Consider the following 25,663-nt stretch of genomic DNA (forward strand, 5'->3'; position numbering starts at 1 on the left):
AATTGAAAAAGGGTCTCTGAAAAGACCAGGAAAATTGTTCTCACAAAGTCTATGTATTAACTTTCGAGAGAGGAATAGGCCCACTTTTGGGTCAAAGCCTAATAATTTTTTGATTGTACAGAAAATTAAGATTATTTAGTAAATTTAGTTCTCTGGTTACCTTTGGTAAACTTTAGTTCTTCCTAGATTATGCTGTACAGCTGATTAGAAATTGTGAGATATGGAAGAGGAAAGGTAGGATTTGGAGGAGATTCTAGTGGCAGTAGAGAAAATGAATGAAGTTCTCTGGGGACATTTAGAGCTAAAAGGGACTGGTTTATAATCCATTTCAGAAACATTTTCATCAAATAAGATATTTTAAAAAGTGATTCTAGCAATTCTGGATAAAGGGAAAATTTCCTTACTTTTAATTGATTTGCCTACATAATGTATTCTTCCATCTCATAAGCCTTATTACAAATTGGCTTATAAGTAGAGCCATGAAATGTGAGTATGGAGCTGATTTATTTCTGAGTGCTCCTGTTGAATATACTGATATGACCCTCTAATGAGAAATCCAGTATCGAGATTTATCAGAAGAGGGATAATTGTTATCTTTAGAGAAGGGCAATTTTTTCAGAGTTGTAGATATTTTTGTGAAACAAAACACCCCCTTTGGGGTCAAGTGTTGTTTAAAGGAATTACAGGTTTAATTCATATTTTTCCTCACTGGAAATTTATATGCATTAAAGCTGTCTTAATAATTTCACTTGGGGTTTGGGATTTCCTGGTATGTTTTGTCCACTACCCAAGAGAACAGAAGCATATAGAACTCTACTGGATTCTTCCTTCTAGTTGACACTACACCAATGGTGAATCACCCCATTTCTATTTCATTGTTCTATCCAGAGTGTCTTTTTTATGAATGAAAGAAAAAGCATTTGTTAAGAACTTACTATGTTCCAGACACTCTACTAAGAGCTAGTAATACAAATATAAAAAAAGAATAATTCCTGTCCTCAAGGAACTTATATTTTACTGGAAGGAAAGAATATGTAATGTCTAGGAAAGGATGCTTTCATCTGGAAAGTCACAAGAATGGTGAGTGGAGCCGTAGGGCAGTCAACTGATAGCTCTTTTTCTCTTTCTCTTTTTCAGTTCTCTTTCTTGTTCTCTTTCTCTTTTCATCTTTGTTCATTTCTTTCCGCTCTTTCTTTCTTTCCATTCTTTTTTTATTTTCTTTCTTTCCATTCTTCTTTCCTTCCTTCCTTCCTCTCTCTTTCTTTTTTCCTTTCTTTCCTTCTTTGGTCCCCCTGTCTTTCCCAGACTAAAAGTGCAACACATAGACTCAATCTCATTACTTATTAGCCTATAAGCTTTGATCAGACCCATTTCTTATCTGACTTTATTTTTCCCTCTATGGGTGGCATAGTACCCCCCCTCCCCACACTTGGGGGCTCACAACTAGGAATTCCTAAGCTCAAACAACCCATCAGCCTTGATCTCCCCAGTAGCAGGGATGATAGACGTGTTCTTTCACATCTGGCCTGATACCTGTTTTAGAGAAATAATAGTAATATGCTCCTGCAACCATGAAACCTTAGAGGCATTAGTTGCCCCTCCTTGGACATTTCTCTGGTTATATGTTTATGTATCTATTTGTGACCTCTCTTTGTGTCTACTGTCCCAACTAGTGATGGGTGTACTTGTGCACCTTAGGTGAATGGGAGAGATGTTTTGTTAATACTTTTTTTTAACATGCCAATATAGTAGATGTCTTTGCTTTGGGTTGTCTTCTTTCTGACTCTGATTAGATAAATGTGATAATGGGAGCTCATAAGCTATAATTTTAGGAGTGTGGACCCACAAAGTACCTTGAACCTAGGGTACTTCCTCCCAGAGTCCCTGTGAGTTAATTGAGTGGATATACTACACGTCTGCTGACCTTTTGTCTCCTGGTCCTAGTCAGACTTTGTTCCACTAGATGCTGCCAGACAGTTTTTGGCTTGACACTGCTCTATTGATCTGCTGATTGTTGCTGAAACCAGTGCATGACCAATCTGACTTCTGCCTCTCGCTTTAGGTTTAGCTGAAATCTTAGGCTAACCCATTGCTGAACCATTTCAGAAAGTCTGTCAAGAGTGGTTGTATAAGATAGTGTTGGGAGCCAGGCTAAATTAAGGTTTTCTACATATACCTCATCCTTCTCTATTTGGCTACTTCAGTAAACTCCTATTAATCCATAATGAATTAGGGTGTTCTGTTTGTACGCTTTTATAGGAAGGATCAAATAGAACATAAATTTTTGAAGAATTAAAAATTCAATGCCTTTATAATTTAGAAGAAACTTTAGGATTCTTTAATCCCACTTGGTCAATCAATCATTTAGCATTTATTAAACTTACTATATTCCAGGCACTGTACTAAGTGCTAGGGATTCAAAGAAGGACACAGACAAGTTCTTGCTATCAAGGAGCTCACAGTCTAGCAGGAGAGACAACAAGAAAATAACTATGTACAGACAAAGTACATCCAAGGTAAATTGGGGATAATCTCAGAAAGAAGTCTTTAAAATTAAGGAAGACTGGAAAAGGCTTCTGCCAGAAGGTGAGACTTCAACTGAGACATGAAGGAAGCCAGGGAAGCTAAGAGGTGGAGTTGGGGAGGGATAGTGTTCCAGTCATGGGGCCAGCCAGGGACAGTGCTCAGAGGTGGGAAACAGATTGTTATATGCAAGGAATGGCCAGGAGGCCAATCTTTCCGGAACAGCCAGTAGAGAGGCCATTCTTACTGGAACAAAGAGCATGTAGAGTGAACTAAAGAGTAGGAAGACTGGTAAGGTAGGAAAGGACAGGTTATGGAAAGATTTGAAAACCAAAAAGAAGATTTTATATTTGATCTGAGATAATAGGAAGCCACTAGATAGAGAGATGCTATGGGGAGGTCTGCATTTTAGGAAATTCAGTTTGGCAGCTGAGTAGAAGATGGACTGGAGTAGAGAGAAGCTTAAAGAAGGAGAACCAGTCAACAGGTAGCTGTAGTAGTCTAAGCATGAGGTGACAAGGGCCTGCACCAAGATGGTGGCAATAACAGAAAAGAGATGCTACCAGCGTAAAAACGACATGACTTGACCACTGATTGGATGTGGGTGATATAAGAGTAAGAAGAGAGGTGACTGGAAGTATGGTGGTACTCTCAAAGAGAACAGGGAAGTTAGGAAAGGTGAGGGATATGAGGCAGGATGAGTTCAGTTTCAGGTGTCTATGGGACATCTAGTTTGAGATATTTGAAAGGCAGCTGGAGATGTGAGACTAGAGTTAAGGAGAGAGGTTTGGACTGGACAAGTAGATCTTAGGGTCATGTGCAAAGATGATCATTGAAACCAAGGGAGCTGATCACCAAGTGAAACAGTTATGAGGGAGAAGAGATGATAATCCAGGGCAGAACCTTGGGGGAATATCCACAGCGAGTAGACTTGACCTCGATGAAGATCTGACAAAGGGGACAAAGCAGTCAGAATAAAGAATAAAATAGGATGAAATATTGAGGAGGATGAAGAGAGAGAACAGCATCAAGAAAACCTAGAGGCCAGAGAATATCAGTAAGAAAAGAGGGATCAGCAGTGGGAAAAGCTTCATAGAGGTCTAGAAGGATGAGGATCAAGAAAAGGTTTAAAACCAAGTTTGGCAACTACGAGATCATTAATAACTTTGGAGAGAGCAGTTTGAGTTGAATAGTAAGGTTAGGTGCCATTATTATAAACGTCAGTTATTGCTGTGCCCCTTACCCTTTTGATCATTTGAGTTTCTTGTTTGGATTTTGGATAAATATTTTTTTTTAGCATTTTGTGGTGGTAGTAGCAGTGGCAGAAGTAATGTAATATTGAAAGGGTACAGGAGTTGGAGTCAGATTACCTAGGTACTAATCTTGCATTTGTCACTGATAACCATGTGATTGAATACATTGCCTCTTTGGGTCTCAGTTGCCTCATCACTAAAATGAGGATAGTATTTGCAGTTTTCCTCCCAAGGTTATTGTGAGGATTAAATGTGATATTAGGTGCTATAGGCTACAGAGAGGCAGGGGAGTATTGGCAGATGAGCTGTGGAAAGACATTTCAGAATGCTTGCCTGCACATAATAGATATTCAATAAAAGTCTGTTGAATTGAGTTGAAAAGATCTTGCAAATTTGGTAGGAGGATCAGCATCATTTACTTTAAACTGGGGGAAAATATTTTAAAGAATTTTTTATTCTCTTTTTTTAATACATCTGACATTGTTCCATGAAGTTTCTATGTATGAGACACAGCTCCTAATCACAGGAAACTTAAAGATTATTTAGGAGGACAGAACAGACATGAAAACAGTCTGTGACTTACAATATTGCATATTTAATCAGTATCACATGATTGTGTTATACTTTTTCAGTGATCCATTTTGTCATCAATGTGGGTACTTGATCTATCAGTGCACATCACAACTCCTCTCTCTACACATTAGTAGATGGTTCTTAGGGGCAGCTAGATGGTACAGTAGATAGAGCACCAGTGTAGGAGTCAAGAGGACCTGAGTTCAAATCTCACCTCAAAACACTTGACACTCGCTAGCTGTGTGACCTTGGGCAAGTCACTTAACCCCAATTACCTCATCTTGGGTCATCTCCAGTCATCCTGATGAATATCTGGTCACTGGATTCAGATGGCTCTGGAGGAGAAGTGAGGCTGGTGACCTGCACAGCCCTCCCTCACTCAAAACAAAGTCAAGTGCAAGTCATGTCATTATTTCTCTAATGACATGGTCTTCTTTGGCAATGAAGGACGAACTCACAAGATGGTTCTTATAAGTTACTGTGGCTGAAAAAGTTCATCATCTGATTGCCAATTCCCTGGTGATGAACCTATCTGAACTTATATAGGTTCATCTTTAGACCATAGATAAACATACAATCCATTATTTGATCTGTACTCAGAATTTTCAGTTTGGTGCCCAGCCTTTCTGATAGTAAGATTTCTTGCATTTAGTTCTTTTTCCTCATCTCCCACTCATTTCTTGACCCCTTGATATCTGGTTTCTGACCCTGCCATTTGACTGACTCTGTTTTCTGCAAGATTATTGGTGATTGTTAGACTCATTGGCATTTTCTCAATTCTCATCCTGCTTGATCTTTCTGTAGCTCCTGACGCTGTCACTCTCTCTTCCTTTTGGATATTCTCTCCTCTCCTGGTTTCCATGATATTGTTATTTCTTGGTTCTTTTCCTACCTATCTGACCATTTATTCTCAGTCTTCTCACTATATCATCATCCTGTTCTCATTGTCTAAACCATGGGTGGGGAACCTGCGGCCTCAAGGCCACATGCGGCCTTCTAGGTCCTTGGGTGTGACCTTTTGACTGAGTTCAAGTATTACAGAACAAATCATTTTATTAAGAGGATTTGTTCTGTGAAGTTTGGATTCAGTTAAAGGGCCGCATTTGAGGACCTAGAGGGCCACATGTGACTTTTAAGGCTACAGGTTCCTTACCCCTTCTCCAAACTATGTGCTTCCCCTAAAGGATCTGTCTTAAAGCCTTCTATCTTATCCCTCTCTACTCTCTCTTGATGGTCATATCAGTGCCCATAGGTTTGTCATTTCTGTAGAGAGGTCACCATTCTGCATTAAATCTTTATATTCAGCCCTAATTTCTCTCCTGTAGTCCCACTGCATATTATCTACAATTTTCTGGTTGTCTCCAGCTGAATAATCTATGGGCACCTTAAACTTGACATGTCCAAAAGAAAATTCTTTATATTTCCTCTACCACCACCTTCATTTCTGTTAATGACATCACCATCTGTCCATTGAAAGAGATTTACAGTCTTAGAATCTTCTATGACTTTTGCTTCTCTCTCCTTCCTATAACCAGTTGCCAAGTCTGTCACTTCCGCCTCTGACAAGATCTTGCATGTATCCTCTTCTCAGTCCCAAAGACACCACCCTATTTCAGGCTGACCTCACTTCTTGCTGGAACTATTGCCATAGTCTTCTAATTGGTCTTCCTTTCCTACCTCTTCTCTAACCCCTCCTCTACTCAGCAGCCAGATTGATGCTCCTGAAACACAGATCTGACCATGTCAATCCCCTACTCAAAAGCTTCAGGGGCTCCTTCTTGTCTCCACATTAAAATATAAAATCTTTAGCCTGGCAGGCACCTAAAATTAAGTCCACCACGATCTGACTCCCACCTTCCTTTACAGCCCTATTTCCTACTAGTCCCCTTCATACAACCAAACTGGCCAGTGGTCAAGCTCTTTCCTGTATTCTGCCTTTTATTTCTTAGCCGTTGCATCATCACACCTCCAGTCTGCAGTGTACCTATGCTTCTCAGAAGCCCTAGCTTATAGGAGATGATATCTCCTCCAGAAGGCCTTTCTGGATCCTTATATTTCCAAGTATTCTCTCCTGATTGAAATTATTTTTTCCAACTTTATAAGGGGCCAGGAAGTAGATTTGTGATTTCACTGGTATAGGGAACTCCCAGGTGAGGAGACTCCTAGTAAGTATACACTTTTCCTGAAACTTAATAACTTGGGGAATTGGTTGTTTTATTTTTTAATTGAGTTAGATTGTTCCTTGGGTACAGATCACACTTCATTGCCCTCTCTGTGATCACAGGCTTTCTAGCAAGTCCAAATAAGCACTGTCAGAGCTTTCATTCTCTTGGCATAGCCTTTGAAACCTCAGGGTTACCACTATGGCATAAGGAGAAAGTGAAATAGGATTTTGGTAGAGGATATCTTATTGAGTTGCTAATTTGTATACTACAAGATGGTAAATACAAATTGAATTGGATAAGGATGTGAAACCTCTCTCCCCCTATTCCTTCATATCATGTTTTTTGTAACGTATTTCATAAAGCATTTAAAATACCTACAGTCTCATGGTTTCATGATCTGTAAAATGAGGAGCTAGAATAGATGATCTCTCATTCTGTGAATCTAAATGATTGCAAATAAAAACAAACTCAAATCATTATAGTTTAGTGATTTGTACAATATTTCATTTTTCCTTAAAGCTGTGGTATAGAATATGTGTATGCGTAGAATTTATTTTCGCATAGATATTTTAATTGTGTATTTATAGTAGAGATGCAGCATAGTGTATTGGATAAGAAGTTGGCATTGAAGTCAGGAAGACTCAGGTTCAAGTTTCTCCTCTAACACATACTGGCTGTATGACTCTAGACAAGTCACATAACCCCTCAGTTCTCTAAGACTAAAAGTTACACAAAAGTTTCATTGGTAGGGGGAGTTTCCTTACCTGAGAGTGGCCTGTACTAATGAAATCCCAGTTCTAGATCTTAACCTTATTGATAATAGAAATGAAAAAGACCATCAGTGCATCATTTTCTTCTCCCTAATTTTACTTCATGGTAACGATGGCTACTATTGGATTCTAAACGTGTTAGAAAAATTGGACATGTAGAAACTAAGGGGGCAGTGGCACCAATTTTATGGTAAAAAAACCCCATCTCTTCCTAACTTTGAAAAATCAGGAGGTAGAAGCAAAAATGAAAAGAAAATTTTAAAGCACTAACAGAAGGCTCTGGTATTCTCAATAGTAGGACTTGGCTATTAGAGAAGCAGGAAAATGTATTTGAGAGCCAAAAATATGACTTCTTTGGCTGTGACCAGGATTTCCTCTGCCCACCTTGGGGACCAGAAAATAGAGGTAGGAAAATTTGATTTTGGAGCCAAGTGTGACTTGTTTAGTTCAAGTCATAATTTACTGCTCTTACCTCAGGGACCTGAAAAGAAAGAAACTCACTATGAAATGTTGATAATGGGCAGCTCTGAAGTGCAGGCATTAAGCGAACTTTCCCAGAGAGGATTTTTTCACTTCCACCTTTCCCAGATGCTTCTGATCATTCTATAGTAGAACATACTTAATCGTATAAGAGTTAAAAAGAAAACTTTGCACTAACCCAAAGTTGTGTCTGTGTGTGTGTGCACACGTGTGTGTGCTGTTTTTTCTCTCTCCTTTCAGAGGTAGAGGGGGCGATGGCAAAAAAGGGGGGGACAAACTGAATCCTTTTACGTGAATAAATATGAGAAGAAAAGCAAAACCTTAAAAAACTAGATTTTTCTATGCAATTAAGATTATAGTGGTAACAAAGCTGCCCTTTTAATGAACATCTAAAATAAATCCCTTAGCCAGTCAGTATGATCTAACTATTAACTACAAAAGCCTTCACCTTCATATTTCAGGCAGGCACCTCTCAAATTGGTGCCATGTACATGATTTGTGAGCCATGACGGGACACATCATTTTATATTTTCAATTTGCTTTTCATCTCTTGGCTTTAGCATAGTTTAGTGGTCTATATAAATATTTCAGCTCCTAGGTTGATGTTTCTTTACCCTTCTGATGAGAAAATCACAAAAATCAAGGCATGTGGCATGTTGAACTTGTATATTGAATTTATTATAGAACTTGGTAGTTGTACTGAGGAGTTAGAAGGATTCTTACAATAATTAAAACTTAAGCAGGGAAAAAAATAACACTGAATCTTTAGCTTTGCATCTCATTTTTCCTTTAGGAGAATATGTTTATCATTCTATGGTTCCTAATAATTTGCAAAACTGCCTTTTTCTTGACTTTTACTTGAAAAATCAATGAAATGAGAATTCAAGTAGCAGATTAGCTCCATTGCTGCTGAAGAAAATGTCCAAGCTTAGATTTCGTTCTCAAATTTATTACTTTTTTACATTTAGAAAACTTTTCTTACTTCAGAAAATGCTTGACTGTTTGACTTTGTTTCCTCTCCCAAATGGTTTCTTTTACTTTTCTTATGGTTGAAAAACGCAGGCCTCTATTTCAGCTTTGTTGAATTAGCTTCTGGCTTTATAGAAAGCCACACTTTCCTAGAAAAAGGACACTTATGTAAATTTATTGAGCCCTGTAGGTGGTGTGCCATTTTACAAACCACCTAAACAACAAGACCCTTACCCCAAAGAGCTTACAGTGCTAATAAGGTACAATACAGATGAAACCTGGGCCTCAGGGCGTCAAAATATTGTCAGATGATGCTTTTGGCAGCATTTGAATTCCCAAGTCAATTAGGCAGATTTCTTTTTAAGGGGAACCAAATTGTTCCTTCATTACTCTTGCTGCTTTGACAGCACTTGCTAATGTGAATATTCATGAGAAAATGAATGAGAACCAAAATATAGGACATTATTGCATCAAGACAACATTAATAAGTATATACTAGTAGTAGTTCCATAAAAAACCAAATAAAACAACTCCTCTTAGTAAGTTAGAGTAGATTCAATCATTCTTTTTGGTTGTATTTCCGTCATTATCATCTCAGTGATCTTAAATCTTTTAAAATTTCCTTTTAACATTGGAACATTGAAAATCTTCAGATTCATTTTGAGAATGTCAATATTTTCTACATGGTAGAAGTATGTCAGCAGGCTGCAGCCTAGTAGCAACAAATGGTTCCAGTAAGTACAATATATGTAGAACTGAAAGAAAATAAGTGTTGTCCTGGTGTCAATGAAATATAAAAATGACCCAGAAGAAGTCCTGTAGCACTCTAGGTTGGTTCTATGTAGGAGATTATCAGAAAGACCTGGAAAAGAATCAGTGCAATGGAAAGATGCAGATGGATTATGATTTGCATCCAGTGGTTATACCTGGAGGATCACATATCTAGTGAAGTGCAAACACATAAGTCACAGTCCTACAACAGTCAGATCTGGCTTTTGTTATCTGTTAAATTTCCTAATTTGTTGGGTCTCAACAGGTATTCAGAGATTAATGGGACATTTTTGCCAAATTGTAGGTGTAATTGTAAGATGGAGAAAACATTCCATCCCTTTATTTTCTAAAAGTCTAGAGTGATGGTCCTCCTTCAGAGCATGATAAGACAGAAAGAACATGGGACCAGACCTCAGAAGATAGAGCTTCTCTTTCTTGTTTTACTTTTTACTGGCTGAACTCAGGGAAGTCACTTAACCTCTCCAAGTCTCTGTTTCCTCACAGTTGGGTGCTTAGGGGCAGAGAGTGGGGAGAGAATAACCAAACCTACTCTTTGTGGGGTCCAAAATTGTCCAATCTGCAAGAAAAGCCACTGAGGCAGAGCTCTGGATCATTAGCGCTTTATTAAAGGGTCCATGGCCACTTCTAATGATGTGGCTCTCAGGTCTTCCTCATAATCTGAGATGCCCCTTTTCCTATGGCCTTAATTTCATACCCAGACACTCAGAAGAGGCAGAGTAAAATGCAGGGTCTCACTAGTTGATAGATCTTGCTTTTGACACTCCAGGAGGGCCAGAAATTATGCATCAGCATGGGTGGTCACAGGATGGACAAGGCAAGGGTCAAATATACTGACTCAGTGACCATAAGATGGGCAAGGCAAAGATTATCTCTGCTCAGTGGTCTTAAGATAGGCAAAAGAAGGATCATCTCTGCTCACTAAGTGGTTTTAAGATGGATCTCTCCTCATCTTGAACAAAAGAGGGTGGTCTGGAGGTACAAAAATAAGTTGGGGGACTTTTCATATCATGTCAAGACATCCCACTCATGCTGAGTTTGGTTATTAACATTCTTGTGGTTAGGAAAGTGAACTTCATAACTAGTAAATAAGTGGTGAACAGTAAATTCATAGGTTTTAAAGTTTGAAGCCTATTATTAGAAAGAATCTTTCTTATCTAATTATCCCTATATGATATAAGTAAAATATACATTAATATGTGTTATTCTTACATTAACATTAGCTGACTAAACTGACTAAATGTATGTTACTCAATGAGTATATCACTAATAATTGCTATCAATCATTACTCCTATGGAATCACACTGAACCGATTAATGCGATTGGTGCAGAATAGGGGCCTAATTGAAATCATCTTTGTCACCTTCCTGACTTACAGGTTTTAATTAGGACATTGTTCTCTAAACATTTATTGTGTACCCCTATCAGCACAAAATTTTTCAAGTGCCCACTTCTCAATGTATGTACATTTATAAGTCATGTATAGTACTACTATACAAATTAATTTATGTACATTAAAAAACACAAATAGAAATTAAAAAAATAAGATAAAGGTGAAATAATATTTAAATAACGTTTTATTTTATTAATGGTACAAAATCCTTTTTGTTCTCAGTAAAATTTTTGCTAACGATAATTTTTAGTGAGTGATGTTATTGAATTACTTCATTATTTTCAGAAATCTTGGTTTAATGCTTTGTGATGCAGGCTTTTAGATTAGAAGGACCGGTTCTAAGTTGAGGGTTTTTTTTGATACTGTCAGATATGAATAAGATATTTCATAAAAATGCTTTGATCGAAGTAGAAGAAATGCATCATTGACTGCATGTACTACATCATGATATTTATTTTTCAGTCCCATCCACCAATTCTACAGAGGTCCTTGTTGAAATTCACTTCATAAATTTCCATCTTTCCTGATATCAAATGGTTATCCTTAGAAATTACTGAGCTATGTTGCATTTTCATATCTTCTAATAAATGAGTTCAAGACCCACTAAAACTCTTTGGAATTTTTTTAAGCAGGAATGAAAATTCTACTTCCATGTTTTTTAAGTATGCAGATAAAAATTAATATACATAAATGTTCTAGTATGTTCTTTCCTCATCCCAAGGGATCATCTTGCACATATATTAGAATGCATGTCCCTCATTTTGAAGATCACTGGTTCAGAAGATCTAATGAAATAAATGTATAAGAAAGCACTTTGTAAACAATAAAGTGCTGTTATATATATTATTATTATTATCTTTTAAGCTCTTTCATGTCTTCAGAGCACCAAGGTTATTTTTTCAGCTAGACCCCTTTTTGTGAACAGCTTTGCCAAGGATGCTATTAAAAATAGGTTCCAAGCACATTTTGTGACTTTAAAATTTTTAAAGTAGCTTTAATTTTGTTAAACTACCTAGGCTAGCAAGTTATATATTGACCTTGGAAAGTGAAAAATGGCAGCTACCAAAGCATTGGTCCCAGCTTCTTGTTCCCTTTAGTAAAGAATTTATAGAAAATGCTTTAGTAATTCATCTTCTACCTTACTGCACTAATTATTCTCCTCAAATATAAATCTTCAGATTTGTAGATAATGATTGAGAAAGGGGGAGGAACATATTGGCAGGGAATAACTGCCAGTGCTCTAAGTTCAAAAAAACTAAATCTTTAAAAATGTATGTACATTTTGACATGTTTGTTGTTGTTGCCTTAAGACTCTTACTGTGTTAGGCTGGCTTTAGAGAGCTGTATCTGATGGAATTTGTTATTAAGTTAATTCTTTAGATAAATATTGCAACAAACCAAAACTACTTCTTTACCTTTTGCTGGATTGCTTTTCTGTTTTAGAAGAATTTCCAAAGCAGTTTTTTGTATTTATCTTGTCCTTAGCAAGTACTGGTGACCTTTAGGTTTTTACTTTCCTGTCAAAATAAGTTGAAGGCTTTAAAAGTGAAGCTCTCACCCTGAGGACTTGTAAGGATGACTGGCACTCACCACTTCACCTTAGACACTGTCCCACTGAGCAGATGAAGCAGTTTTGTACCTCAAGGGAAATGGTCTGAATTTTTTTCAAAATTTATTTCTGCTTCACTGGAAAGGGATTGAATGCTTTCTTCTGAGGAAGGTTTTGGTTGCATTAGATTTTAATCAAGCCACTTCTTCGGAGTTCCTTAAAGCCTACAAGGCTGAGATGAGTAGATGGGCCTGGGGTGAATGTGCTACATCATTTGTCAAACTATAAGGCTTCAAGTTGTCCAAGGTACTACAAGCTGTAGTTTACATCGCTGAAAGTGTTCAGGGGTTATGACTTATATAAGCCTTTTCTTACCCTTTGTCATTGGGACTAAGGGTTGGATTGCTTTGGGGGTGAATTAAGTGCTCTCCAACATAATGCTCAGATTCTACATGGTTGAAGGGAAAAGATGTCCTTGTATAAGGTATTTTTTTAACTGCTGCTGGAAAGATGCTTTTGGGAATAACAAATCTAAACAGTAAGGGAGATGTAATCTCATTTAGTGACTTACGAAAAAAGTGTTTCCAGTGGCTATTTCATATTCCCAAGCTGGACACCCTGTCCTTTCTCCCTTGTACTTTCTCCTAAAATTCCCTTCTTCCACAATTCTGCATGACTTCATTATAGTTTTGCCTGTCATTCTCCCTTGAGATGGTTTCATTTTGGTTATTTTTCTGTGTAGAAAAGTCTGTTCGAAAGTTGGTACACATGCTTAGCAAATGGAGGTCCAAAGGGAGAGATATTTGAATAGAATGATATTGAAACTCCTAGTTAGTGATTAGATTCACTACCTGAGATAATTGTACTTACTTTTCTAACTCATATTTATATGCCTCTGCAGAAGTAGCAATAAATATGCTAAAGCTATGTATCCCATGCAGGCTGGGTAGTTTTTCGTTACAAGGTATTGAAACCATTCTTGAGACTTAGATGGGCAAGGGCACTAAGGCTCAATCCATTGATTGGGTTCCTGGTGGTGAAGGTACAAAAGCACAAGGAGTCCGAAGGCCCTCTCTCAAACTTATGACTAGCACGCCCATGTGACCAACACGAAGGAAGGAAAACTGCACCCAAATGAATCAGTAGAGTATACTTGCAGCAGAGAGTATCCTTTTCAGGCTACAGCTAAGTGAACTTCCTTTTGTTAACTGTAAAATGGTCCGTAGTGTCTTATTTTGTTCCAGTCTTTATCCTGAACTACTAGAGTGACCTGAGTCAGTTCTGGACCACAACACCATTTGTGCTTTAGAAGCAAAACAAAAACCTTAAGAGGTAGCAAGTTGGGAGGCAGCCACTACCACGAAGAAGTGATTCTAATGGTGGTATTTCTGAAGGCAAGTGTACTTAGAATACACAGGCCAAGAGTGTAGAGTCAAAATATACTAGTCAATCAATAAATAGGAAACATTTATTAAGTGCCTATTATAGGCCAGGCACTGTGCTAAACACTGGGGATACAAGGAAGCAAAAGACAGTCCTTGCCCTCAAGGAGATCACAATGTAACAGATACTAATAATGCTAACCCAGAAAGAATTTAGAAAACCTTTATTAAATCCTAACCCTCTTTAAGGTATGGATTGTGGTCAGCCTTCGTTGCCGAAGAAGACCATGCCATCAGAGAAGTGATGACATGACTTGCACTTGACTTTGTTTTGAGTGAGGGAGGGCTGTGCAGGTCACCAGCCTCAATTCTCCTCCAGAGCCATCTGAATCCAGTTACCAGATATTCATCAGGATGACTGGAGATGGCCCTGGATGCAATGGGAGACCTTGGGCCCTTTAGGCCAAGGTCTTTGCAGGCACTCGCTTAGGGTGAGGCAATGCCCATTCATTGAATAAGCCTGTTTAAGAAGTAGCCAGGGCATGGTCCGGTTAATGAGGCAAAGAAAAAGAAAGACATCAGCCTGGGTGGGAAACAGCAACTGTTACTACTGATAATCACTCTAAAGCTAGGAGGGTCAAGAGGAGCCCTTAGACAGGGGCCTGATGGAGTCCCAATTTCAGAGTGCAGTAGGTTTAAGGTTTTGGGAGAGGACAGGTGACAGGAGAGAGGAGAGGAGAGAGCGGAGAGGAAAGGAGAGGAAATTGGAAAGGAGCCAGTAAAACCCAAGTCAACTGGGCATCTTTTGGCCATCCAAGTTTAAACCATATTGCTGAATAAATGTAAGATCATTATATGAAAGTCACATAGAAAAAGTCAGGTTTTGAAATGATTAAAACAAGGTTCTCCGGATAGACTTCCAGCATACAGATTTTTATTGGTATCATAAAATGCAGCCACTGTATGAGATACATTGAAACTGATTTTGTAAGTTATTCAATGTCCCATATGCATATCGATCAGCATGCAAAAGCTCTTTCAGAAAGGGTTTTTTTCTTCTAGCCATGCTATTTATTAGATGAGCTGCTCTAACTAGTTGGTCTCCTGTAGATCTTAACTGCTCAAACCCAAAGCTCAGTCTGAAAGGATGTTCAGGTGCATGGCCCACCTCTAAGTAGCTACTGACACTGACATAGGATGGGTTGGATTCAGAAACGTAGAGGGGAAATTAGCATCACCTAAATTCAATGAGTATTAAGTGTTTGCTAAAAAAATGAAAATCGTTCGTCTCATCACACAGGTTATGTTTTACTATGGAAGACTTTGTACACAGATTAACAAGTGCAAAATATACACAAAATACAAATTTTGGAAGGAGATGGAATCACTAATGACTGGGGTGATTAAGTAAGGCCTTGTGCAGGAGATGGTGCTTCAGCTGACCCTTGAATAGCTCTAGAAATTCTAAGGAGCCAAGGTGAGGAGGGAGAGAATCCAGACTTGGGGGAAAAGACCACGGAAAGGTAAAGAGGCAAGATACAGAATGTTTTGTGTAGGGAACAGCAGGTAGATGGAACTTAGGATCTATAAGGGGGAGTTATGTGAAAGAAGTCTGGAATGATAGGTTCAAGCCAGATTGTGAAGGGCTTTAAATACTAAATGGAGAAGTTTGTATTTTATCCTAGAAAAAATAGATAGTAACCAAAACTTCTTAAGTGAGTGACATAGTCAGATCTGTGCTTTTAGGAATAGCAATTTGGCAGCATTGTGAAGATGATTTGGAGATGGGAAGGCCAATCAGAAAATTTAAGAGAATAAGATAAAGATGAATTAATACTTTAAATGTGTTTTTTTGTATTAATGTTCCAAAAACTCTTGCCTTAAAGTGTTGCTTATGAGTTTAAAATGATAATATTTTACTGCTTTTGTGGCAGCTTTATAGGAAGGCATTTATTGCTGAAATCGTATTGCATGGTTATATGAATATATAATATTTTTTTCAGTGAAAGCAATGTGGTTTGAGTATGGCACGAGATAATTAGGACCTGACCTAAACTGGTAGCTTTGTAAGTAGAGATAATAAGGGAACAAATGTGAGAGATGTTCTGAGGACCAGTCAGCCCACACAGTGTGTATGTATATATATGTATATATATATATAGTGTGAATACCAATGTGTGTTTGAAGATTGAGTTATAAGAATATATTAAAGTTCATCTGGATCTGGACCATCCCTATTTTATCCTGGATAACTTGATTGAATTACCACAGTGTGTTTGCCTGTGCTTTTTACTTGACTCTCTACAGAGGGAACATGGTGAAAAGTGTTTAATGCATTCCTTATAGTATCAGCTTCCCATCACATTTTCTTTTGATTTGAAGTGTTCACTTCTGTTGGATCTTTTGCTCTAAAGACATCTTAATGGTTTTCGCCCCACATTTTAACGAGTTTTTTCCTTCCTCCCTCATCAAATGAGTTAATGTATATGAAGTGCTTTGTAACCAGTTACAAAATATCAAATTAAATAATAAATTAAAGTATTTTTATTATTAATAAAAACAGTACTAATAAAGCAAATAAGAGCAGAGATAAGCTTTTCTACCAATATAATACAAAAGCATTTATTATGAAGCTTTTTGTTTCTTGGCAACAAGAAATAATATTGGGCATCAGCTGTGTTCCAAATAACTATAATTGTGTATTAGTTGGCATTGACCGTGTCTAGAATTAGAGGTGCATCTCTTGAGAGGATAGTGTTATATTTTAGTCATTAAACTTCCTTTTTTTTTTTTTTTTTTGCTAACAGCACCATAGAGATACAGAATAAAGTTTATTCTGCTAGTTTTTCTAGCACAGGCTGCTTTTCATCAAAAGCAGCCTGTGTACACATGAGTCGCGTAGTAATGTCACTCCTTCTTGGCCTGCAATATTCTGCTGCAGTGTCCTGGTCATAGTATCATAAGTCAGGGCCTAATCTTAACAGAGAAAGTAAGTAACAATTGAAAAACCGTTCCTGAAGTGCTTTTTTATTTAAAAGGGAGCCTGGCTTGTTAACTCTTGGCAGAAACCCAAGGTTTTTTTTTTTTCCATTTTAGCAAAATATTGTACTGTATTTGGTTAAAGCGGTGCTGGAGAAATCTTGAAAATATGCCAAATGAAATAAAACCAGTCATATTCTTTTTATCTATTTAAATTATTCCACATATAAGCTCTTGTACTGAGTTATGCCTCTAACCATTGGAATTTATATTGTGATAGTTGCACTGATAAATGTGTTTACACTATGGCGATATGAAGCAGTAAATGCTCCTAATGCACACTCTCTGTCTTCCAGTTTGGGATTGCTATAAATGTTTGGATTTCAGGCCCTGTACTTTGGCGAAAGATAAAACTGTTCTTCATGAGTGTCTGCTAGACAATGTGTTTATTTTTACTGAAGCAAAGTTTTCTTAATACTTTTAATTGGTAGGTTTAACTGAATTGTTTTTTGTCTTATTTGGAGCATTGAACTCTTGTCTGAAAGCCTTGCTTATGATTAAAGAATGATAACATCGTACCGCTTATGTGGCAGCTTTACAGGAAGGCTTTTATTACTAAAATCATATTGCATATTTATGTGAATGAGGACAAAATCTATTGTCTTTCATGATGAGGTGGCTCATAAAATGAAACGATGGATTTATAGTTCTAGCCTGTATTTGTCACACCATTTGTTTCTCTTTAGGGGCTATTAATTCAATGTATAAAAGACTGCTCTTGTACACAGCTACTATTGGGCATAAAACTGTTGGGCATGGCCAAGTTAAAAGGGCCCAATGTAGGAATTGTGCTATTAGTGAAATTTGTTGACATTATATTCTTCCTAGCCCATTAGAATTATTTCTCTCATTCCGCCCTTTACAGCTGTGATGTTGGTCACTATCAGTGCTCTGAATTCATAGATGATACATTTTAGGCTCAGAAGATTTTTTTTTATGTGACATGAACAGTATTACAGGTTAAATTATACCTCATAACTCATACATTTTTATCTGGAAGGGACTTTAAAGATCATCTAGCCCATCTCCTTCATTTTACAAATGAGGAAACTGAGATTGAGAGAGATTAAATGACTTGCCTGAGATCCCCCTGATTCCAGCAGGGGGACTTGGATCCAGATCTTTTAACTTTAGACTTGACATTCTTTCTACTCTACTACATGGAACTGAGATCTCTTACATTATATTTTGGTGGCTTTGCCCTCAGTTTTGTTGTCTCTTACGTAATTCTGTAAATACTACCTACCTTGGCTTGCCTGACTTTTGCTCTTCTCAGGGGCTTCACTTCTGTTTGTGTCAGTCATGTGGACTTTAGATGTGGACACATTTTCACTGCTGTCTAGAGAGCTTTTCACCTCTCATCAACATCTAACTGGTCATCAGAAGGAAAACAATTTTGTGAAAGAATGTATCACCTAATCCTTATTCCTCCTGGGCTGTTCCAACACCCTTTCAAAAAATCCTCTCTGGGTAGTTTTATTTTGGGGTTAAATCTCTTCTGTAGAGTTATACTTAAAAACAACCCTTTCTTTTAGACAGGACTTATCAAGTATATTTGCAACATAATACTAACTGTTCTAAAAGGTCATCTTTCCAAATTGCAGTCAGGTAAAGTTTATGGTGTTTACTTTCTGTCAAAACTTAGAAAAAGCATTCATGGTTAACTTCCCATAATACAGAACGTCTGTCTCATTAAGCATTAAAAGAAGCAATGGTTAACAGGTATGATGTTGTTAGACTATGTAGCTGATGTAAATGTGACTGTGGCCTCCCAGACAGATCAAAGACTAATTTCTCTGACAGCTACAAGATGGCAGAGGTTGCCATAGGCCTTCTGCTTCTGCCTGCTAAAGGTATTTGTCTGGAAAGCATGCCTGACAGCTAAGAATATATTTTTAAGGATGAGCAGGTAAAAGTAAAAGGCTGTCTTTTGACATTTTAACTAATCCCTTGTAGCCTATGGTTTACTGCACATTTAAAAGATTTGCTAGCAGGAGAAACTGGCTTTTTCACATATGCAACATGCCATTTTGAATTGGGTGTGGATTTTGATGCCTGATATAGCATAGTTAGACTATGAAATGGATTCCATTTCCATTAAAATGAGATGCACTGGCCTTTCACCTTACCTAGTCGCACGATGAGGCTTCTGTTTAACCTTCAAGTGACTCAACTCATTAGTTACCTCCAATGGAAACATGACCCTTAAGGATAACTAGTTTTTTTATGCTTTATTTTAAATTATTTCATTATTTTTATGATAATAAAAAATTATGTATTAGTTTCTTTAAAAGATTTCTTTTTGAAGACAAAATAGTCTTCACAAGTTACTGTAGGTAACAAAAAAAACAAAATCCACCTCTTGGCCAATCTACTGATGATGAACCTCTCCCACCTTAACTGGGCTGCTCTGTCACCAACCCCATCATTAAACCTTTTCCAGATTCAATGGACCTATTAGAGTGTGTGCACTACTGACATTGCCTTTGAGAACCTAGACAGAGTTCACTCCACTCCAAGATGAGGATAGTGGAGTCTGATTTACAAAAGATATTTGAAAATATTCAAGAAACAAAATGTAGCCAGTTAGGAGCAGGAGATTATAGTCTAATGTAAAAGGAAAAACTGGGAAAGTGTAAATTCCCTTATTTGTTCCAGCAACTGCTATACAGTACCTGGCTATGTATAATCATATACTTCAAGCAGTAAGTGTTATCAAAGGGGAAGTGACTCTTATGTATAATAATGCCAAACCTCATCCATCAGAGTGGCAGGGTACTTTGAAAACTCACAAGCTATTGCTGTTGGCGAAAGACCTATTGATGCCAAACTCCTTCAAGAAAAATCTCTTTTGAAAAACCACCTAAATTACATTGTGAGAGGAAGTCAGGAAATATCTTCAGAACAACTGTAGTTTAATATAAGAATATAATTTTTGCAAATGGAATCTTACACAACACACACAGAATCTCTAATCTTTCAACATTCCCTCATTGTTCTTATTGCAGAATATTCATTTATGTACATTCTCTAATATGTAGTTTAGAGTTTTTTCTAAAGCACCATCTCATTTAACATTTGTATGATATTGCATGGAAGCTCCAAGATAGCACTTAAGGCGACATGTTTCTTCATTAAATAGTTAACTTGTGACTAAACAAATTTTAGATGTATGAAATCAAAGTAAACTTATTTTCTGGTTCTAAGTTTGAATTGGTAAATTTAACAGACTCTGTTTTAAAAGGCATAAGAACACAATAGAAAATTTCTTACCCAAATTCAAGTTGAAAGTTACCTGTCAGAAGCAGTTAGGAGTCTTCTATTTTCTCTCTTGAAGCATGTTCTTTCGGTTGTCAGTTTAAAAAGGTTAACACTGTACCAAAGAACGTTGCCGTGCCTTTCTTTTTTTTTTTCTTGAGTAGTTTTGCGTCTTGATAAAAGCAATTGATTACAGTGATTCACATCAGAACTGGAAAAATTTTGCAAGGAAATAGTTCTTTTGCATCTGTAATCAGTCTTATTTTCTGGGATGATCCGGTGTGATAAGCAAGGGAGGCTCTTGTATAGCTGACTATAACAAAAAAAGACTCTTCTTGAGGCCCATATTTGTGGAAGTCTCAACAAGGGCCAAGAAACTGAAGTCTTTATCTTCAGGCAACCATGGTTGTTTTACTCAGAGGTTGCTTGTGGATAAAAATAGTGTATGTAATGACTTGTCATTTGTTATTATTAATGTTTTATGTGGCATTTTGGAATTGGAAATTTTTTAATGAAACTTTGCAACCTTTCTGACTCTTATTTGCAGGAATAATAATTTTTGCTATTTTGCAAACAGGGAAAGTAAGGCACATCATTGTTCACTGACTTGCCCTGGATTTAATACTTTTCTCCTTGACCTTCCCATATATAACAATAATAATAATAACTAGCATTTTAACGTTTGCAAAATGCTTTCCATACGCTATCTCATTTGATCCTCACAATAGCCTATTGAGATAGGTACTATTATTGTCACCATTTTAGAGATGGAGGCAGATGGAGGTTTAGTGACTTGCCCAGGGACACACAACTAGTAAGTAGCTAAGGCCAGATTTGAACTCAGGTCTGCCTGACTCCAGGTTCACCACTCTGTGCGCTATGCACTACCTAGTTATGACTCGGTCCACTTAGCCACACAGTCGCTTCTCTCTGTGTCACTTAATGAAACAAACATTTATTAAGCACTTTGTTTCACCACTGAAAGTTAACTTTATGAGAGATGATGAATTTATTTACTATTTAAGTAATAAATAATTTATTATTATTTTATTATAACACTTACCACCTTATTATAACATGTGACAATGTTTTGTGTAACATTTGTGTACATCAGCATGTCTAGTTATATAATCTGAATCCTTTGCTGTCACTGACTTAACACACCTTCTCTTATTCACTCTATTTCATATCCAACCCTACTTTAAGACCCAGCAAATTTGATCTTCTCCAGGAATAGACTAATTCCATTACTACTCAGAATATTTTTTGCATAAATCTATATATATATAAAGTACCCCTTTGGCACTTACATATTTAGTCTTCATTGCTATTTTGCACATTGATTAGTGTATTTTTATCTGTAAGTCTTTTGCAGGTAAAATAGTTTGCATCTTAATTCAGTTGCTCATTAATAGAATTCTGGGAGTTATTTCATACCTCTCTGGTGGTTCATTTAAAACAAACTCCATTGCAAGAAGTTTAAATGAATACCCATTTGTTGCAAATTTTGTCACTAGGATTTAATCCATTCAGAGATATTTTTTGAATGTTGCAAGTAGTAGGTAGGTTTGGAGCAGTTAGGTGGTGCATTAGATAAGCTGTCAGGTCTAGAGTCAGGAAAACAAGAGTTCAGATCTGGCCTCAGACACTTACTTTCTGTGTGACCCTGGGCAAGTCAATTAACCCTGTTTGCCTCAGTTTCCTCATCTGTAAAATGAGCTGGAGAAGGAAATGGCAAACTACTGCAGCATCTTTGCCAAGAAATCTCCTAATGGGGTCATGAAGAGTCAGACACAATAGGAATCAATTGAACATCAACAGACAACAATCAGATAGGTTACTTCTTACATTTCTAATTTTGTCTGTTAATATTTAAAATTTAGCTACAAATTAATCGTATTTGTGTTTGATCTTGCATCTAAAAATTTTGGCTTTGCTGTTTATTAAAGTAAGGAAAGCAGTTATAGTAACCTGTTCTGTAACTTTCCCTTAGAGTTCAACACTATATTGCATGAATAACAGGTAAAAACTGAATGATTTTATTCCATAAAAGTATTTCAATTAGTAAATTAGACATTACATTTGATAACTTTCCAAATATTCCATGTAGCCCTGAATTTAATTATCGTTCCTGCAGAACCATCATAGGCATATATATATATGTAGTGACTTACTGTAACTTATTGTAATTACTACTTACTACCAATAGTTAAGTCAGTATTGTATTGAAGTTTCTTATTCTATATAAAATTTTTCATCAGTTTAAATGGAATGGTCTGTAAGTCAGGTTGAAAAGCCACAGTTCTTTATTTCTTTATGACTATGGCTTTGTATGTTTCATAGTCCACAAAATCCTATATCGAGTTATTTTGGTAGCTGAGAGTCATACCTTTCTGGAAGGAACACAGTACTTGGCACATAGTAAGTGCTTAATAAGTGCGTGTTGAATTGAAAATTGAAGTAGAGTACTGTACAATATTTAGATGATGCCTTTTCAAAAATGTAGTATGCCATATATTTTGACCAGGTATTACTTTTCCTCCTAGTAGTGAAACCAATTCTGCTTGAATTTCACAGTGTCTTTGTTTAAATCACTTCTCCTTCCCTCAAAGCATTCAGTGTATATATTACCAATGATTTATTGCAGTTGCATTCTTTGCCTTTTTCTTATTAGATTGCCTTGTTATTCTAGTGTGGAAAAACACATCTCTCTAAAATGTGGTTGATTTTTCATCTGGGTTCAGTCTGCCTGGGTGCCACAGTGACCCCGCAATGTTTACAGACCAAGCAGATATTTGTTATGGAGGCTTATAATTGGCATCTTGTTGGTCTTGTTGAAGGTCAGGGCAACCCATCTTCTGTAGCCAATAAAAATTGAGAGAAAAAGTTTCATAATATCTGATATCTTGTAAGAAATCCAGCTCCTGTTTTTTTGGAGTTGTAATAGTCTCATTATTTAGTTTAATTTTAATTTGCATGATCTTCCCCTGTTGGGGGTCAATAAGCCCCTGAAATGAAGAGTTTATGTCTCCTGACTTGACCTTGAAGGCTGGGCCTAACTGAAACCTGCATATCACTGTTTTCAGACCAATCCTGGCAGCTATGTCAGGTGTTTGGAGCCAAACCTGACTCAGGCCGTCTAGTTATTCTAGCTAGGGATTTGAATGAGATGAGATACTTGTAACTCCTGTAATATTTAACAAAAGAAGTTTACTCAGCAATAGCATGGAAAGGATACTCAGCAAGAATACAGAATAGATTCATTCATACAAAGCTCCCTTTCCCTCCCTCTTAGCCCAGTTCCTCACAGGGGAGCATCCACCTGAAGGGTGTGTTGATTCTCACAGCAGGGGGGAATCCATCAAGCTAGAGTTCTGATTCCTTGTGTGTTGGGTTTTAGATGGCAGGGAAATTATGTCAGTAAACTGTTGTTCGAACCTAATTCCCCTGGACTGATCTAGTCTTGAGGACAGCTCCATTTGCTTTTTAAGGAAACTTAGGGCACAAATGGGAAAGTTCCAGGTGTCTCTGGAACCTAATGTCATAGTTGTTACTCCTGATCCTGCATTGTAACCAAAGTTTAGTAAATTTGAGGAGAGACCTCCATGTTATTCTTTTTTAAAATTAAGCAAAAAAACCCACTAGTGTCCAGAAAGCATAGTTATGTCACTGTTTTTAGATACAGCTAAAGAGAGAACATTTTTAAAATAAAAATCTTCCATGTTTTTTAAGGGTATTTTTTATTACATCAGAATTCCTGAAAGGATAGGTGATTTATTGATTTTTAACTGCCAATCACAATTTCACAAGTAGAATGCAATCCAGCCAACCCTGAGCACCTACTCATGCAAATGTTCTGCGATTAGAAGAGCAAGAATAGAATGTTGCTTTTGACTGCTAAGAACATATAATCTCTTTAGAGAGGCAAAATACGTATATATAAAATATGTGTGTGTGTGTGTGTATATATATATATATATATATATATATACACATATAACAAAAAACCTACTTAGAATAGCAAGGCATTTGTGAAGTTCACTTTTTAGGAATTGATATATTCTTTAGGGCAGATGAACTGGGAGACTTTGGAATCCCTTTGGTACAGTGCAGTGTTTTAATATGTTACTTTTCACTGATAGACAGAACTGGGTCTAAATTAGGAGATACATGCCCATTACCCTGAGTAAGCTAAAAATTATACCTAGATAATTTAAAGACTAACTCATTTGTTTTTCCCTTTTAACCTTTTTTTTTTATTATTTTTTTTATTTTTTAATGTTTAACAATCACTGCCATACAATTGAGATTTTCTCCCCTCCACACCTACCCCCCACTACCCCCCTCCCTCCCCACGACTGCATACAATTCTGTATAGGTTCTACATATACTTGCCTATTGAGTATATTTTCACTATAGTCATGCTATGTAGTCAGACTCAAATAAATGAAAGAAATCATATAACAAATCAAAACATGATACACAAACACATACACATACACAAACATGATCTGCTACATTTTGTGAATGACTTCCATATTTCTTTCTCTGAGTGTGGAAGGCATTTTGCTTTGAGAACCACCTTTGGGATTTTTTTTTTTTTTACAAAGTAATCATAATATAACAACAACATATACCTTTCTACCTTTAGGTTGAATTAAAGAGAAAATACAATGATCAACATTCAAAACTAAGAGGTCTTTTACCCGGCCGCCAGTGGTATGAAATTCAAGCTTATAGGGCCCTGAACCAGGCACTTGGCAGGTAAGTGGGGTTATGGAATGTAAGGTATATAATAGTGAGCTAAGACTGTTTTGAAGATTAATCATATTGCTCCACACTTTGTAAGATATAGATACAATCAAACCTTAATATCTTAGAACCCAATTAATATATATTTTGCAGGGTAAATTTTTTGGAAAGCTGACATTACTGGAAAAAAACCCAAAGTAAGTCAGTCAACAAATATTCATTAAGCACTTCATATGAACCAGGCCCTGTACTCAGTGCTGGGAGTACAAAGAAAGGCAAAACCACAACCTCTGCCCTCAAGGAACTCACATTCTAATGGGAAGAGCAACATACAAAACATCCAAGATACATGCAATGTAAATAGAAGCCAAACTCAGCAGGGAAGGCGTTGACGTTGGTGGGACTGGTGGTAAGGGAGATGGGGATCAAAAAAACTTTACACAGAAAGTGGCATTGGAGCAGAGTCTCGAAGGAAGTCAGGAGATAGAGATGAGGAGGGAGAGGATTCAAAGTAGAGGGGATAGCTAGTGAAAATGTATGGAGCTGGGAGATGGAAAGTTGTTTGAGAAGAATAGGAAGGCCCCTGTCACTGGATTATAAGAATACATGGGAAAGAATAGCGTATGAGATCAGAAAGATAGGAAGAAACCAATTTCTGAAGGGCTTTAAGTGGATCATTTTTCTATTTAATTTTGGAGGTAACAGGGACCCACTGGAATTTGAGTCATAAAAAGGGGAAGGTACGTGATCAGATGTGTGTTCCGGGA

At 37.0% G+C, this 25,663-nt stretch overlaps 1 protein-coding gene across 3 annotated transcripts in view; it reads left to right on the plus strand.

Annotated features, from left to right (window-relative positions):
* The window catches only part of BRIP1 (BRCA1 interacting DNA helicase 1), a 237,501-nt gene that overhangs the window by 179,843 nt on the left and 31,995 nt on the right, over nucleotides 1–25,663 (plus strand). For all 3 annotated transcript variants that reach the window (XM_072646908.1, XM_072646909.1, XM_072646910.1), the window contains one exon: nucleotides 24,796–24,908. In XM_072646908.1, coding sequence (XP_072503009.1) covers nucleotides 24,796–24,908 — 113 coding nt within the window. The remainder of the gene's footprint in view (nucleotides 1–24,795; nucleotides 24,909–25,663) is intronic.

The sequence above is a fragment of the Notamacropus eugenii genome, chromosome 2, assembly GCF_028372415.1.
Source record: "Notamacropus eugenii isolate mMacEug1 chromosome 2, mMacEug1.pri_v2, whole genome shotgun sequence".
Taxonomy (NCBI): Eukaryota; Metazoa; Chordata; class Mammalia; order Diprotodontia; family Macropodidae; genus Notamacropus; species Notamacropus eugenii.